Source organism: Lycium ferocissimum, chromosome 2 (assembly GCF_029784015.1).
Source record: "Lycium ferocissimum isolate CSIRO_LF1 chromosome 2, AGI_CSIRO_Lferr_CH_V1, whole genome shotgun sequence".
Classification (NCBI taxonomy): Eukaryota; Viridiplantae; Streptophyta; class Magnoliopsida; order Solanales; family Solanaceae; genus Lycium; species Lycium ferocissimum.
The window spans coordinates 52,853,980-52,870,147 of record NC_081343.1 but is presented as its reverse complement, the minus strand read 5'-3'; the positions used below and the strand labels follow the sequence as shown (position 1 = coordinate 52,870,147).

The window sequence follows — 16,168 nt, the reverse complement described above, 5'->3', positions numbered from 1 at the left end:
AGTTATCAACTAAAATAATTTTAACAAAATTTATTTTGAATTTATTTGTTAAGACCACAGACTCAGCAAAACACGATGAAACTGCTAGATGATGACACAACTTTGAAAGTTAAAAAGTTTGGCTATACCTATTTTCTTGTTTTCAATCAGATAATTCATATAAAGGATGCTTCTTTTGTTCTTTAAGAAGTTTATGCAAGTTAAATATTCTCTTTCAGGAAGAAAAAAATTATCAATGATCTGTTTAATGTCAAAAACGATGGTCAAATGAGTAGAAAGAATGAGGTGATGGGACAGGAATTCTAAAAGAATGAGGGAAAATATATTCACTTATAAGCTCAACAATAGGAATAATATTAGAGCAGCACAATATTAGAAACTTCTTCCTAAAGATTAAGACATCTAGACGACAAAAAGTATTTAAAGTGTTTAATATCTGCTTTTCCCATGTTTGCTTAAAAATAAAATAACAGCAGGAGAGGCATATTTGGTAGACAAATTTATTTTGCTTCTTCAAAAACACTCTAGGTTCGGAAGTATCAGTCTTTTTTTTTTTTAAGAGTAAGCTCTACTTGGTTAAAAAAAAAAATATATATTAAATGCAACTTTTTACTAGTCCATAAATGAAACTTCTCATCACACAATCATTTAAAGCAATAATCGAAATAGGTTTTAGAAATCATTTTGTCAAAAAACTTTTCCAAGTTTAAGTTACCCAGGCACAATTAAATCATAGTCTTCAACTTTCTCATCAAGAAAAGAAACAAGAATTACAGTCAATCATGTGGATTCTGCTTAGATCTTGTGCTCTTTCTCTTGTCCAAACTCTAAGGGGTCATTTGGTAGAAGATATAAGTTGGGATATTCCAGCACTAATTTTTATATCATGTTTGGTATAAGATATAAATTTATTCTGGGATAAATTTATACCTTCTACCAAACATGGTAAAAAAATTAGTGTTGGGATATCCCAGCTTATACCTTCTTATCTCACTTATGCTGGAATTATTTTATACCATTTTTTAGATGGTATAAAATAATCCCAATAGATGGAATAAATTAGTCCGGAGATTATAATTCCGGGATAATTTCCATTATCACAAACGACCCCTAAGGGGTCGTTTGGTGCGTATGGTATATCTTTGGGATATCCCAACGCTAATTTTTAAGTCAGTGTTTGGTAGGAGGTATAAATTTAGCTAGACTAAATTTATACTCCTACCAAACACGGTACAAAATGAAACATAATCCCAAGGGTGGGATATCCCACCTTATCCCACTAAAGTTGGGATTATTTTATCCCATTTGAAAGATGTGATAAAATAATCCTAAAAGGTGAGATAAATTAATCGCGGGATAATTTTGGCTACCTACCAAACGACCCCTAAAAGAATAAAATATATGTAAGTCCCGCATCTAATTTAACCTTTTCCAAAATCCAAGATTTAGTAAATTTACTATTTAGTAGATCTAACAACACAATTTCCTTGACTAAAAAAATTAAAAATAGAAACAGCGGGCATCTTCATGTCAGTAGATATGGTTGACTTCAACTAATAATCTATAAATCTATATTCGACTAATAAATATATCATTCATTGGCTGCTGTAATTAGTAACTTAATTTAGCCGTTCGGAATCTTAGGTGGCGCTAACTTCAACTAATAATAAATATTTTCTCTTTTCCAAAAAATTAAATAAATTTTAAGTAATAATTATTGAACTTTTCTCCTCAAGTCATTTTCATTTACATAAAGGTCAAGGGCCCCAAAATATTCCAAAGGCTACAACCACTTAGTTCAAACGAAAAGATTGATGACCAAACTCTTTCTAGTTTTTCCTTCTTTTACTTCTTGTTAGTACTTAGTAGGTTTGACGTTAAAAAGATGAAAAAGTGTAACACCTTAAGGCTTAAACCATAAACTTTGACGTTCTTCAGACTCTTGCGTTTTTTTTAATATATAATTAAGGTGTCTGAAAAGTTTAACGCCAATTCGACTAATTTTGTTTAAGGTGACTTATTACCTCACAATACGTGATGATCGAATTTCTGCCCATCAAAATTTGAGACCTTATGATTTTTAATGTATACTTGATTAGGCTACATCACCCCTTGAAGGCAAATCCCGAAAAGCAAACTTTATAAGTGCATTTTCAAAATTGTACTTGCTGTCTCCATGATATAGCTTGATTATGTTACAGTACGGGGTCGTCTATCTACATTTTCTTATTGCTACTTATATGTTTGGGTAATTATTGAGAGCTCAAAATTGGTCCCTACTACTACCATAAAAAGAAAAGGAAAAAATATGGGATAAATCTAAAACTAAATATAAAGAGTAGTAGCACATGGTATTCAATTTATCTTTAAAGCAATTGTAGGTTAAAAGATTAGGATTCAGACACTAACATTGTTTTGCGAATTAATTAAACATCAAAAGTAAATCCAAACAATAATAATATACATAAGTTCAGATAGATGATCGCTGTCTGCATGATGAGATCCAAGAAAAATATAATGAAAGGCACTATACATTTATTTATCATTACTTTCTTTTCCAATGTTAGTACAATAAAACTCATATATCTCATTTCTTTGTACAGCCAAACAAAAGGAATTGGTTAAACCTAGAGCCTAGAGGTCTAGCACTCTACTCCATGAGTGCCAGATAGTTTCAGGACTCTAATCTTCTGACTTCTTTATCTTCTTTAGTAGGCGTTTGGCCATTGAAATAAAAAAAAAATCATTTTTTTTTGAAATTTTGGAGTTGGAATTATGTTTCGTTTTAGTTTTTGTAAATAGTATTTTTTATTGAAATGTACTTTTTCAACAAGATTTTGATTGTGAAAAACAAGTTTTTCTTTTTTCATGCCCAACACTAATTTTTGAAAAAAATGAAAAAAAATTCCGTAAAAAAAGTAAATAATTCTTATGGCCAAAGGGTCATTTAAGGTTATTAGATTTCTGTTGTATTTAAACATAGAAAATACTGATATTTGAAAAAAAAAAAGTTGAAAAATGGTATTTAGAAATTGAAGTTGTGTGTTGGATAATGTATTTAATTAATTTGAAAAAAGGTAGAAATTTTGTGAGTGGATTTTTTTTTGGTCAAAATTCCTAATTCAAATTGAAACTCATTTTCAAGAAAATTTTCAAAAATCAATCCAACTATATGTTGAAATCTTTTTTTGAGGAAAAGAAAAAAATTAATATCCAACCGGGTTTGCGGATATGAGATGTAGTTTCTCTAGATAGTTTTGTTATCAATAGGTGAGTAAATATTACTCCTCTATCTCACGTGAAGGTATTTGACTGAATATAAAGCTTAAAAATAAACACAATGTTTTTGAAATTTGTAATCTAAAATAAGATATAAATATTTGTATGATAATAAATCATTTTATTCAAAATAAAATAAGAAGTTTAAAATTAAATTATTATTAAATATAAAAATATCATTCTTTTTAATCTGAATAAAAAGAACCGGCCGTCATATAATTTTGGACAGTAGTGTTTAATAGATTTTTCATTTCTTACATGAGGATTTCTTACATGAGGATCAGAGGATGGACCAACATTCGTTTAGGGTACAGAGACAACAACCCAACAATGAATTTCTCTGCCTGCCAAGCCATGAATTCAGTAATAAGTAGTACAATCGATAGTTTTATTTTGACCATTAGTCGTTTTTCTATCATAGCAGTAATAAATAGTCTTTGTATTTTCTGTAGAAACTAAGCTGCATTAACGCATTTTATTTCCTGATCTTCATTTGTGTAAGAGCTTTTGACATTGTCTTTAGCTCCTCTGTGAGTGGTCACTTTCATTTACAACCTTGCAATAGTGATTGTGTTTCCTTAATTATTACAAAGTAGTACGCAGGAAATTCATTCATGTGAAATGATCAGAGTGGAATTGCTAATTTGAGCCAAATTTTCTATTAAAAAGTAAAAAATGTAAATGAAAGAACATTGTCGAGAAATAAGCAAATATTAGCTAGGATGTGTTATTTTTCGTGAAAAAGGTTTTTCATTAAACAGGTCTAGAGCACAATTAGTTGGAGACAAAAGTATATATGTCATGTAGGATAATCGCATCAGATTAAAAAAATATGATTTGAAAACAATGTTTTTTTTTTTTTTGGTTAACTAGAGGAGATGGGATTTGAAAACAATGTTTGATGGTATCTTTTAGTATAAAAGTCAAAAACAATTTTGGTTGAAGCAAGTGAATAGAAAAAGAAAAAAAAAAGTTGACGTTCTACTTGTAAAGAAAAACGACTTTCACAGTTAAGTGATGAAAAGTATTTCTTTAATCTGGTAGAAAATATTTTTAGCAACTCAAAGTAACTAAACACTAGAAAATTAATTTCATAAATTTATTTTTTCGTCATAGGAAACGCACTAGCTAGTTTTGAAAATCTTTTTTCGTAGGGTTTTATCCTAATAGTACTCCGTACTAACCCCCTGGGCCATGACACAGTACTGAGGGTACAAATATAGGCCCATTGATATATCTAATTGAAATTGTCTTCTTCTCCCCCTACTCCCCTGAGTAGACTCCAATAGGCCCTTTGATTTATAATATCAAAATTGTACTACCTTTTTTTCCTTTTTAATCTTTGGTTACTAAAATTTATTCAACTACTCTTTCTTTTTTTTTCTTTTTTTTTGAATAGCTAGATTAGTTGGCAAGTTTATAAAATTCCTCATGTTTTATTGGACTTCACGTTATACGTGATCAACTAACTTCATCAACTTACAAATGCACAAGTTTTCTATAATTTAATGTCACTACAATGTCGTGGAATTATATATGTGACTAATAATTCGATCTCGACTGATATATATTTTTGTATACGACAGTGTGAAAGTGAGATCACTGTGACTGTAGACATTAAAAACTACTACTAGTATTTTCTTTTCCAGAATACGTTGAAGAAATTGCTATAAACATGATTATCATGAATCTGTACGTAGACATAATAATACAGAAAAGAATAAATGATGGCTTCCTTTACCCAAAAGTGCAGAAAGACGTACGTGATCATAAGTAATTTCTCCAAAACACGTGGCATACATATATGACCTCCATTTTATTGTGGCCCTTAGTTACTAGTAGTTCTTAGCAGGTGGAGTTAATATTGTATATAATTAATACCTACATGTTCAATGTCTTTCTGTCTGTATAAATATGTGCAGACAGATTAGCAGTAGAAATAAATATAATGAAAATGAAACTAATCGCCTTTCCCTGTCCTCTCCACTCCTCTCAAACTGAGGCGCGGGGGGGTGGGGAGGTAAATTTTTATTTGCTAAGTCTCTCAAATAGGAGTCTTAAGAATATATGAATAGTGATTATGAGCGTCAAATGGGGCCATGAGCTGAATTTGGGTAGATTAAAATAGATTCACCTCCTAAATGGATGAGTTATTGACCCGTCCAAAGATTATTTGGGCTGAAATGGACATCCAAATGGTCTAAACAATGGATTATGGCCCAATCCGCTCAACTCTAACCAAGTTTTTTTATTTTTTTATATATAATTTGCTTAATTACCTATTTTTTTTTATCATAACTATATACTAACATATCAAATAAAAAAAAAAATTAACAAGTTTTTTCACGGCCAATTTGGGCTACATATCAGCCCAACTTTTAGCTAGGCTTATTGGACAGGTAAAAATGAAAAAAATTGCAGTTTTATCCTTCAATGGGCTCGTCTTTAATTTTTGTTCTTAGCATTTGAATTTATGCTTAGAGGACATAAGTTCTTTAAGGGCGCAGCGCATAACTTGTGGGATATTATGATACGAAAATATTAACTTATGCCCCCGAAAAAGTTGTTTTGTTATAAGGGCCAAAAATTAAAGACCAGCACAAAATAGGGACAATAGTGTCAATGATCCGTAAAATGGATGGTGTCATTAAACCATCCAAACTCTGACTGGTCATATTTTTAAAAGCTAATTTTGCCACAGCCGAGATACACAGCCAAAGCCCAGATAATGTCATAAGGTAGCATAAATGATGTCCAGAAGTACACCATCCTCATAGCAGCATTGATTTTGCCATAATTATGCAGTGCCATTTGAAGCTCTGTTTTCATTTGCCCCCTTAACTCACTGCCATGCCTTCGGTAATTCTCTCTAGGGGACCACTCTCATTAAAGTTCTCTAATCTACATGCAACAGCATCCCTTCACCAACCAAATGACGTACAGAAAATTCACTAAAAGCTTCCACAGCTAATATTTGATGGCAGAGCGTACCACAGACTAGACTTATAATTAGAGGACAACTTTAAATATAGAGACAAATACTCGTAGGGTTGGCTATGTTTCTAAATTCTGCACAAATAAAATGGAGGAAAAACGTTTGAATCCACCTTGAGTTAGATGAGTCTTCCACTCTTGTTTTGGCTTCTTAAACCTACATATATCACTGTTAAAAGAATTAAGAAAAATTGGATCTTTATTGTAGAGAAATGGGACGAATACATCAACAGCATGGGTCATGAACTCCATCTTAAATTGATCATTAATGTCATCCAACTAATTACTCCTAAGTTACCCAATAAAGACGTAATGCATTACATCCATGACTAGTCGTACATGTAAATGTCAACTATGAGTGGATGCTTCTTTAGTAGATCCAACTCTGATAGTATATTTTCGGCAAAAACCTCACATGTGCTTCAAGCCTTTCAGAACTATAGCCATAAATATTCTTCCATTAAGGATTTTTTTAAATGATAAAAGGTTATGGGTCATGGTTTCATTGACTAGACCGAAAAGTCAAAACCCATTTGTCAAAAGAAAGTGGATTCAAAAGTGTGTTGTTTAAGTTTGAACAATGATGAATTTGTCAGAGTCAACAAATGCTTTGTCAAAAACAGGATATATTGATCCACTGGATAAGAGAGCATAAGACATAAAAAAAAATGGATGTCTCTTCATATTATTTTGGTTTCTTGTTATATATATAGTAAGTCATTAACTTATCTAGCAACTCAATCTTGTTCTCATTCACAAAACCAAAACAATGACTTCCTATTCTTCTTCGCTTGTAATTAGGGGTGTACATGGACCGGGTTGGTTCAGATTTTTTAAACACCAAACCAAACCAATTGCGTCGGGTTTTAAAATTTATACACCAAACCAAACCAATAAAATTCGGGTTTTCGGCCCTGATTTTCTCGGGTTGTTCGGTTTTCTCGGATTTTTCGGTTTTTTTTTTGGAATAGTCTTGATACAAAACATATAACTTTTACTTTAAATATTTATTTAGTCCTAGTAAGATACAATTATATAATTAAGGTGTTTCTTAAGAAAATAACACAAAATGTGAGAAGAGTGATGACATTGTATTAAAATATTTAACAAAAGCTAATATAATCGGTTAAAATTATGGTCGGATTTTTTTTCCAACACCAAACCAAGTCAAACCAAATCACAAGTCGGGTTTTTTTCTCGGTTTGACTCGATTTATCGATTTGGTGCGGTTTGTCGGTTTAGTTTGTACACCCCTACTTGTAATCACACTTTGTTCCCTATTCATTGCAACTTCAGCCAATGTTCCGCCTGCCAAAACCTTCAAATACATCAATGAAGGCTCATTCGGCGAATATTCTGTTGAATACAGTGCAGATTATCGTACCTTAAACATTGTCAACTTCCCCTTTACACTTTGTTTCTTTAATTCTACCCCAAATGCCTTTATCCTTGGGCTACGAATGGGCCATCGAAGATCTGAATCCGTTATGCGATGGGTATGGGAGGCTAATCGTGGCAAGCCTGTTCGAGAAAACGCCACTCTAACCTTTGGTGCGGATGGGAATTTGAAACTAACTGATGTCGATGGCACGGTAGCTTGGCATACCAATACTGCCAACAAGGGTGTGACAGGGCTAAAACTCTTGCATAATGGTAACTTGGTTTTACATGATAAAAATGATAGATTTGTTTGGCAAAGTTTTGAACACCCAACTGATACACTTTTGGTGGGTCAAGCTTTAAGGGCTAAAGGCCCATCTAGGCTTGTTAGTCGAAAATCTAGCAAAGAACCTGTTGATGGGCCTTATAGCTTTGTCCTGGAAGGGAGACATTGGGCCATGTATTATGGAAGTGTAAATTCACAAAGGCCTTTGCCATACTTCAAATCAGACGATTATGGCAATGGGAAAGGCTCTTTAGCTAACTTTGATTCTATTGTGAGTCAGAATATGGTGCAAACCATGCTTTTGAGTTAGGATTTGGGTTTAACATGACAAATTCTCCTAGCTCTGGCACATCCATTTTTACTAGGCCCAAATACAATAGCACATACACTATGTTTAGAGTTGACATGGATGGTAATCTAAGAATGTACACTTATGAACCAAATGTTGATTGGCGGGCATGGGAGATCACATATCAACTTTTCAATAGGGGCAACGATGGGAAAAGCGAATGCAAGCTCCCGAGGAGGTGTGGATCATTGGGCGTTTGCGAGGACAGCCAGTGTGTGGCGTGTCCGAGCCCTCGAGGCTTGGTTGGGTGGAGCAAGGGTTGTGCACCACCAAATTTGCCACCATGCAGGGGAGGATCGAAGGTGGACTATTACAAGGTTGAAGGAGTTGAACATTTCACTAGTGATTATAATGAAGGTACTGGACCTATGAAACTAAGTGAATGCAAAAATAGGTGCAATAAAGATTGCAAGTGCGTGGGCTTTTTCTATAGAGAGGAGTCATCAAAGTGCTTGGTTGTACCCGAGCTTGGAGCTTTGGTTAAAATGGAAAATTCCTCCCATGTTGGCTACATCAAGATCTCAAAGTAGATGAAGTTATAACTGATTGTATTTATATTAAGCAAAAATTTTCCCTGTTAATTTACTTTTAATGTGATTTTGACAAAAAGATTATAAATAATAAAAGCTTTAGCATGCCAGATTTTGTTAATCCGGACCAGAGAGTAAGTTTGAAATCCACCTGTAATTTAATACGATCATAAGTCATAACTGCAAAGTCTTTCTTGACCATTTGGAATAAATCCTCTGCTGATACATACTACAGAGACACAAAAGGATTAAAAAGAAAAGAAAGGAAGAAAGAAGAATAACCTTTTAAGCAAAAAAACAAAAGAGACACTATATGAATAACATGGACTAAATAGTGGCTTACTTTATATAACCAAGTGCTGAAATACTACAACTATCATGACTACTGCGGAAATATAATTGATGCCCAGTGTAGTAGCTGGGGAGTAATTAATTTAATTTACAGCAGTAATTAAGCAGTGGAAAACTCGCTTCACAAATTTCCAAAAGACAGTTATTTCATTGACAGAAACTGATTATCTAACTAAATTATTTAAGACTAATTAAGACTTCAGTATATATAACTTAATAACCTACTAATAAGAAATAAACCTAGCCAGCCAGCCAGCTAGCTAGCTAGTATTCATGAGGTAGATATTTGTCTTGTGGTAGGCAGCAACATCTTCTTATCTAAGATTCATCCGATTGTGACCACCCTAGTATATCTGCAATGAATCTGGTTAGCATAAACTAAGGATTATCCCGAAGAAAAGAATTAAAAACTTCAAGCACTTCGACATTAATTGAATGATTAAAATTATCCATGAAAAAGTAATGGTACATCAATATTTGTTAGTCAATAATCTAGCCTAGCTTTAGGGTTGCCTTTATATATGAATCAGTGGAATGGAATCTAGCTAGGTAGGTCAAGAACGTCTGCTCTATATGTCTATATAAGCTATCAGAGAAATGAAAAATGAGTAGGTTACATGCATATTGTTTCATCAATAATGAGATAAGTTTCAGCTGTCAAGATATAAAGTAAAGAAATACTCCTATACTATACGACTCTAAGATTAATCTGCATGCCCCTAGGCAAATATTTATTCGCAGCAAATGTCTACATACACTAAATAAGGAGTACTGTTAATTTACCTGGTTAAATGATAAATTGACAGGAGCATATGCATTAATTATTAACCATACGTAAGGTTTAGATGGTGGATGACTAGCCAAGTCCTTGTCAAATGAGATAAGCTATATCTATACAAATACTGGATATAGTTTGAAGAGTATTAACCTATTTAGGATTCATCTAAAACTGGTCAAGTCCTAGTCAAATAAATAAAAAATCTGTTGTGCACATCTGAAGCAATGAAGTAGAATATACTTTTCTTCTTCATCTCTTCACATTGAAGACATCTTTGGTTCTATAGATTCATAAATGTTTTTTTACAGTATCAGATTCTAGACTTCAGATAAAAATAATCCTGAAAAAGTACGTCTTTCACGAATACAACTAGTAGCTTTATCTCCCTCATCTTTGCACCAATTGATTGCACAAACCTTGCCATTTTGTGACAAATGACTCACTCGTTATACACCCTAAGACGACAAAGGTAAGATCACACCAAATCCCAAATTCGTTGAATGGGAAGAACAAAATATGCTTATTTGAAGTTGATCTCTAGAACAATAACAGAGGAGTCAGTTTTTCATTGTTGGTTGTTTGACTGCTAAACAAGCATAATAATATCTCAAGGATGAAAGCTCAATGATAGCGAGGACAAAGAAATCTTCTTGAAGCAATATTTACAAACCATTAAGCTGGGAACTAAACCGTGGAAGACTAGATTAAAGAATTTAGAGAAATTTATGATAGGCTCACAGTTGTACTCAAACGGTTTGATGAAGATATATAGCTAGGTCATAAGTTTTGCAAGAGGACTTTGAAAAAAAATATAAAACCCTAAGAACAATTATGCTAGGAGAATTCCGTTGGATACGTTTGGATATGTTTGAAATGAGAGAAAAAGATTATGGACCTTAAAAGATTTAGAACTCGAATAGAAGATGAAGAGCAACGTCTATGCTTTGGATTAAACCTGTATGGAAGCTCTAACGGTTGTATACTAGAAAGGGAACAGATCCAATCTAGCATTAAAGATTAAAATATCTAGCTAGTTCAAGAATTTTATGTTTTGCGTTCAAATAAATTTATCAATATTAATAGTTGGAATATAATCTCTTTCGGGTGTGAAAATTTCAATTGAAAATAAGTTGTAAATAACTTCCCTAGCACTAATAAATTGGAAGATGTAGCCTTGAGGAAAATATATTCTGATTTATGGGAACATGCTTATGTTGCATCATCTCGTAACATAAAGTACTATGTTATTTTTATGAATGATTGCAATTTGTACAAGATTTACTTAACTTTTTCCTTAAAACGAAACTAATGTTTTTTGCAATATCTATGAATTTTGAAAAGCTCATAAAGAATCAATTTCCGAGAGGAAGATCAAAAGTTTTCAATGTGATGGAGGAGGTGAGTTTTAGTGGTCACAACTTTATAATTCATTTGAGTTTACCTTTTAACTTCCATCATTTAACTCAATGTGAAATTAAGAGGCAAATATCTTGTCTGTGATCATACTCCAAAACAAAATATTTGTGTCTATTGCTGAGACTAGACTTACTCTTCTTTCAAATGCAAATTATTTCTCTTTGTTTCTAATGGTCTGAAACATTTATGAATGTAGCGTTTTTTATCAACAAATTGCCCTATCCCACTTTAGACATGAATTTATTTGTAACTTACTGAAAGTTTTAAGGGATAAGGCACTATTACCCCCCTGAACTATACCCGAATTTGCTACGACACACCTTACCTTTCCCTGGCCCTATTAGCCCCCTAAACTTATTTAAAACGGAATAATTACCCCCCAACGCCGATTTCACTCATATGGGAGAGTGACATACACTCTCCTTGAATTCGTTTATATTTTTATATTTGGATCTTAATCATTAGTGTTTGTGTCTTTTTTATGTTACAACCACTTAATATGTTTGAATAGACCCCAACGGTTAAGATATGTAATATAGTCTTAATATTATTCAGATTTCTATTCAATTTTTTTTTACAAAAATGACAGTTCACCAATTCAATCCATTCACACTACCGCTAGTACAGTAACACCACCATTATCAACTACCATAATTCACCATGCGCACCCAGCCCGCTGTTAATCACTACAATCAACTATCACCACCATTAGTCACCATATACAATCTTCACCGCCAACCACCATCCTCATCCACAATCACCATTGCATTCAGCGTCCGTCACCGTCCCTAGCCACCATCTATAATCATCACCACCAAACACCATATATATATTGAATCTTATATTTATTACTCCCTCTGGTTCAAAATAAGTGTTCGCTTGACCTTTTAGTTTGTTTCAAAATAAGTGTGCCCTTACATAATTAAGAAGGAGTTAATTAAGTTCTTCCAGAGTTATCCCTGTTTAGATAAGTGAGGTATTATTTAGTTAAGGGTAATTTAGTCAAAATATCTTTTCTCTTTCTATATAGGAGTTAGTATTTTCTAAAAGCGTGTGAAAAAGGCTAGGTGCACACTTATTTTAAACGCAAATAAATTTTATACATTGCAATATTGAAAAAACAAACAGTCTTAGACATGTATTCAGATTCAGAAAATTAAAAGACCTAATTGTACTATTCTCGTTGTTTCAAATTAAGTTAAGTGAACCTATTTCCTTTTTAATGTGTTTAAGAAAAAAAATGACCCTCTTTCTAGGTTAGAAAATAATTTAATTTAAACTCCATGTCTTATCCTTAGGGGCGTGCATTCGATTTTTTTGTACGGTTTCGGTTTTTTGGTGTTCAGTTTTTAAAAAGTACAATCCAATACGAACCAAAATAAGTTTGGTTTGGTTCGATTTTTCTCTTTCTACTTCGATTTTTTAGGTTTGGTTATTCGGTTGCGTCATATAAGATAATTAACATAATGAAATAGTTATATTTGAATGGTGAAAAAGAACTAGTAATATATAGAGAATGAGAAGTAATCATGTCAAATCTTTTAAAGACATTTTCTAATATAAATCGGGGGTAAAATTGTAAAATCACTATTTAAAAGTCTAGAAATACATGTCCATAAGCTAAAGGTTGAAAATGAGTTGTTTAAAATCAGGGTTATAACCTGTTTGGCCTAGCGGCTAAAAACTGCTTATTTTGAGAAGTGCTTTTCAAAAAAGTGCTTTTGATGAGAACCGCTTTGTGTTTGGATAATTCATTTGAAAAGTATTTTTGTCTGCTTTTAATAAACAGATTGTGTTTGACTAATCTTCTTAAAAAAGTGCTTTTGAGTGTCAGATTACGAAAAAGGACAAATATCAATAACGTTTACTATCAAAATTATTTTACAAAGATAAATTATTTTAATATATCTATTATGAAAGACTTTAATTAAGTTTCTACTTAACTAATTAAATTTTAAAAGTAAATATTTTTTTTTAATTAATATGATACATAAATAAATAAATATAAAATATTGATACATATCAACACGATAATTTAAATATACTAAAATACTACAACCCAAATAAAATTCAAAATCATTCCACAAATTAAAATTCAACACAAAATAAGTGGAATCCTTCATACATCATGAGGATTCTCAATGATTTAATCCCTAATAGATTAATGAGGGGGATATACTTGGTAAATATGTAGTTACGATAAGGATATTTTTGTCTTGAAAAAAAATAATTTTTGCTTCTGCTTTTCTCAAGCACTCGAAATTTTACCTTTCTCCCAACAGTGCGTAAAAGCTACTTCGCTTAAATTTTTTTATTAATTGGCCAAACACCTCAAGTATCTAAAAAAAAAAAGCTTTTTTCTCAAAAAAAAAAAAAAAAAAAAAAAAAAAACGCTTTTAGCCTTAAAACCGCTAGGCCAAATAGGCTCTAAGTCCTCTCCTCTCTTTTAATCATAGGCAAGCTAGTGCCAACTGAGAGTTGTAGGACTGAAGGAGGAAGGAACATGTACGCGTCTAGTCTCACCTTTTTATGGTGTCTTAATTTGTGCAGTGATCTTGCGTAGTAAAAAATTAACTTACAAAGATATCAATAAATTAAGATCAATAATTTGAAAAAAAAAAACTTTAATGTTTATGCTTGTTAATGAACACCTTCTATATTGGAATTCAAAAGGGAAACAATTGATATATGAGGACGGACATCAGACATATATGGTGCCTTGCCTCTTCATAATCTGTGTAAGAATGACTAATCACGGTTGCGGCAGAGTGATAAATACTTCTTAGTCACTCTATGGTGATTCAGCGGAGGTTTTAGATGCGAGACCCTGGTATGGAGTCCCTTTTGTTAGGGAGTGTTTTACCCACTAATTTGGGACTTTCCGGTGCTAACCCGAATCTAGTTGGATCACAATACGGGGTACCATACACCCAAAAATAAAAACAATTTATGGAAGAATGGTGTGATTAGGCCGTTTACTTAGAAGTCCGAGTGAAAAGGTTTACTTGGAAATCAGAGGGAAAAATCGAAGTTTACAAAAGATCATATATCTTGAACATCTAGGATGCTCTTATCACAGGAGAAGATCATTAAAAGATCAAGAAGAAGCGAGAGACACTCCTTAGAAGGAGCATAACAAGCTACAAAAGGACTATACAACAACAACAACCTTGGTGAAATCATGACAACGTGGAATGCAGAAGAGTAAGAGTGTATCTTTACTCCTACCAAGGTAGGACGGCTGTTTCCGAATACAAAAGGACTATACGTAGATCTAAAATATATTTTTCACCAACATATATGACTATTTACAGACAAATAATACCAAAAAGGCTAGACTGCCAGAACCTACGTACAAAAGGCAAGCATTATGTGTCTGCTTATACTATCTGTATATTCGTTTGGAACTTTTTGTAGTAATGATTATACATATGCTTGTTGGTGATGTACAGAAGATTCTATTAATTATATATAATTTAAATGGTCCAAGACAATATAAGTTTTGTTTCCACTTCAAAATTACTCCAACTATATAGTAACATCACATGGTTTACTCATTAAGATTTAAGACACAAAATCTTGTCAAATCTTTTAAGGGCCAAGAACTATTGAAAAGAAACGTATTTTACAAGAAAAAAATCTCATCCATGAAATTTATAAACTGGTTTTACATGATATGAGAGAGAGAAAGGAAGAAATATGAGAGAGATTTCTTATAAGGTTACTAGATTATGCACTATTCATACCCTATACTCCAAAGATTAGGAGTAATAAAAGAGAGGGGATTTTCTTATATCTACTATTCCTCAAATTCAATTGCTTCACTATGACCATAAAGATCAGGGTTTTAAGCACGGTTCTACGGATTTTCATGTTAAAAAATGAACTTGATAGTTACCCTATGGCAATCATAAATATGCCTTGTAATTACTAAATTTTCTAAATTCCCATAAAATTTTACTTTTCAAGAAGAAACTTCAAGGATTTAAGCAAATTACTTGATTCATTATGAGTTATAGTTTTATATGGATACTGTCGGGAGATATACGTCAAAATTGAAGTAAAGCCTTATGATTTAACCAAAGGACGTATAATTTACCAGACTCTAGAGCAAATAAAAATACTTACCCATATTCAGGTAGCTTGCATCAAATTCTTGTGTTGATCAGCAGCAGCAGTAGCAGCAGCACCAATGGACTTAATAGAATTATTAAGCTTCCTTTTCTTCTTCTTCTTATAAGGAATCCCTCTTGCCTTAGCTTGACACTCCTTTACTTCTCTCAAATAAAGGCGAATCGCGCCATTCCCAAACGGATTATTCTCTGGCGAGCCTCCGTTTTCTTCATAAGCAGCTCTAAGTCTCCCTATCAAAGCATCAAGGCTGCCCCAAGCCTGCCTTAGTGGGCAAGTACAAGGTGCTGGTGGATCAGGTTGTCCGAAAAACACGCACCCGTGTAAGTGAACCTTAGTCTTCCCAAACTGGTCCAGGTATCGAAGGAATTCTAGAACATGGTTGCAATTACACTGAGACAGTGCAACTGGTGGTCTCTGATTCTTCAAGTACTGTCCAAAAGTGTTCCAGTCTCGCCTTTTTTGTGACTCGTATCGACTCAACGGTGCAGGATTATTCTGCACCTGGTCACCGCTGGATCGTGAAGATCCAGCAGGCAGTTCCTTTGCCATGACTATCGCTGAAGGATTCATGATTTTTTTTATTTTTTATTTTTGGAAAGAAAATTAGATAGGAGGGTATTGAAGAAAGGAAAGAAAATGGAAGGGTGCAGTTTGTAGAAAAAAGATGGAAA

General features: G+C 32.9%; 2 protein-coding genes across 3 annotated transcripts in view; one reads left to right on the top strand and one right to left on the bottom strand.

Moving 5' to 3' along the window:
* The window catches only part of LOC132047735 (epidermis-specific secreted glycoprotein EP1-like), a 19,496-nt gene extending 10,088 nt beyond the window's left edge, over positions 1-9,408 (top strand). Inside the window, 2 exon segments of the mRNA XM_059438738.1 lie at positions 7,516-8,223; positions 8,226-9,408. Of these exon segments, the coding sequence (XP_059294721.1) occupies positions 7,516-8,223; positions 8,226-8,818 (1,301 nt within the window). The 3' untranslated portion in view covers positions 8,819-9,408.
* LOC132044226 (protein LIGHT-DEPENDENT SHORT HYPOCOTYLS 10-like) lies at positions 9,136-16,168 on the bottom strand. 2 transcript variants are annotated; one of them, XM_059434720.1, is made up of 2 exons: positions 15,492-16,168; positions 9,136-9,533 (listed from the first exon to the last, which is right to left on the bottom strand). In XM_059434720.1, exon 1 carries the CDS (start codon positions 16,065-16,067, stop codon positions 15,498-15,500), a length of 570 nt encoding a protein of 189 aa, XP_059290703.1. In that variant the 5' UTR covers positions 16,068-16,168; the 3' UTR covers positions 9,136-9,533; positions 15,492-15,497. The 2 variants fall into 2 exon arrangements, with proteins under 2 accessions (XP_059290703.1, XP_059290697.1); XM_059434714.1 differs by having other exon boundaries at positions 9,136-9,522; positions 15,492-16,166.

What these genes read in the sequence shown, in the direction of transcription:
- LOC132044226 (XM_059434720.1), bottom strand. Translation starts at nt 16,067, where the DNA reads ATGAATCCTTCAGCGATAGTCATGGCAAAGGAACTGCCTGCTGGATCT.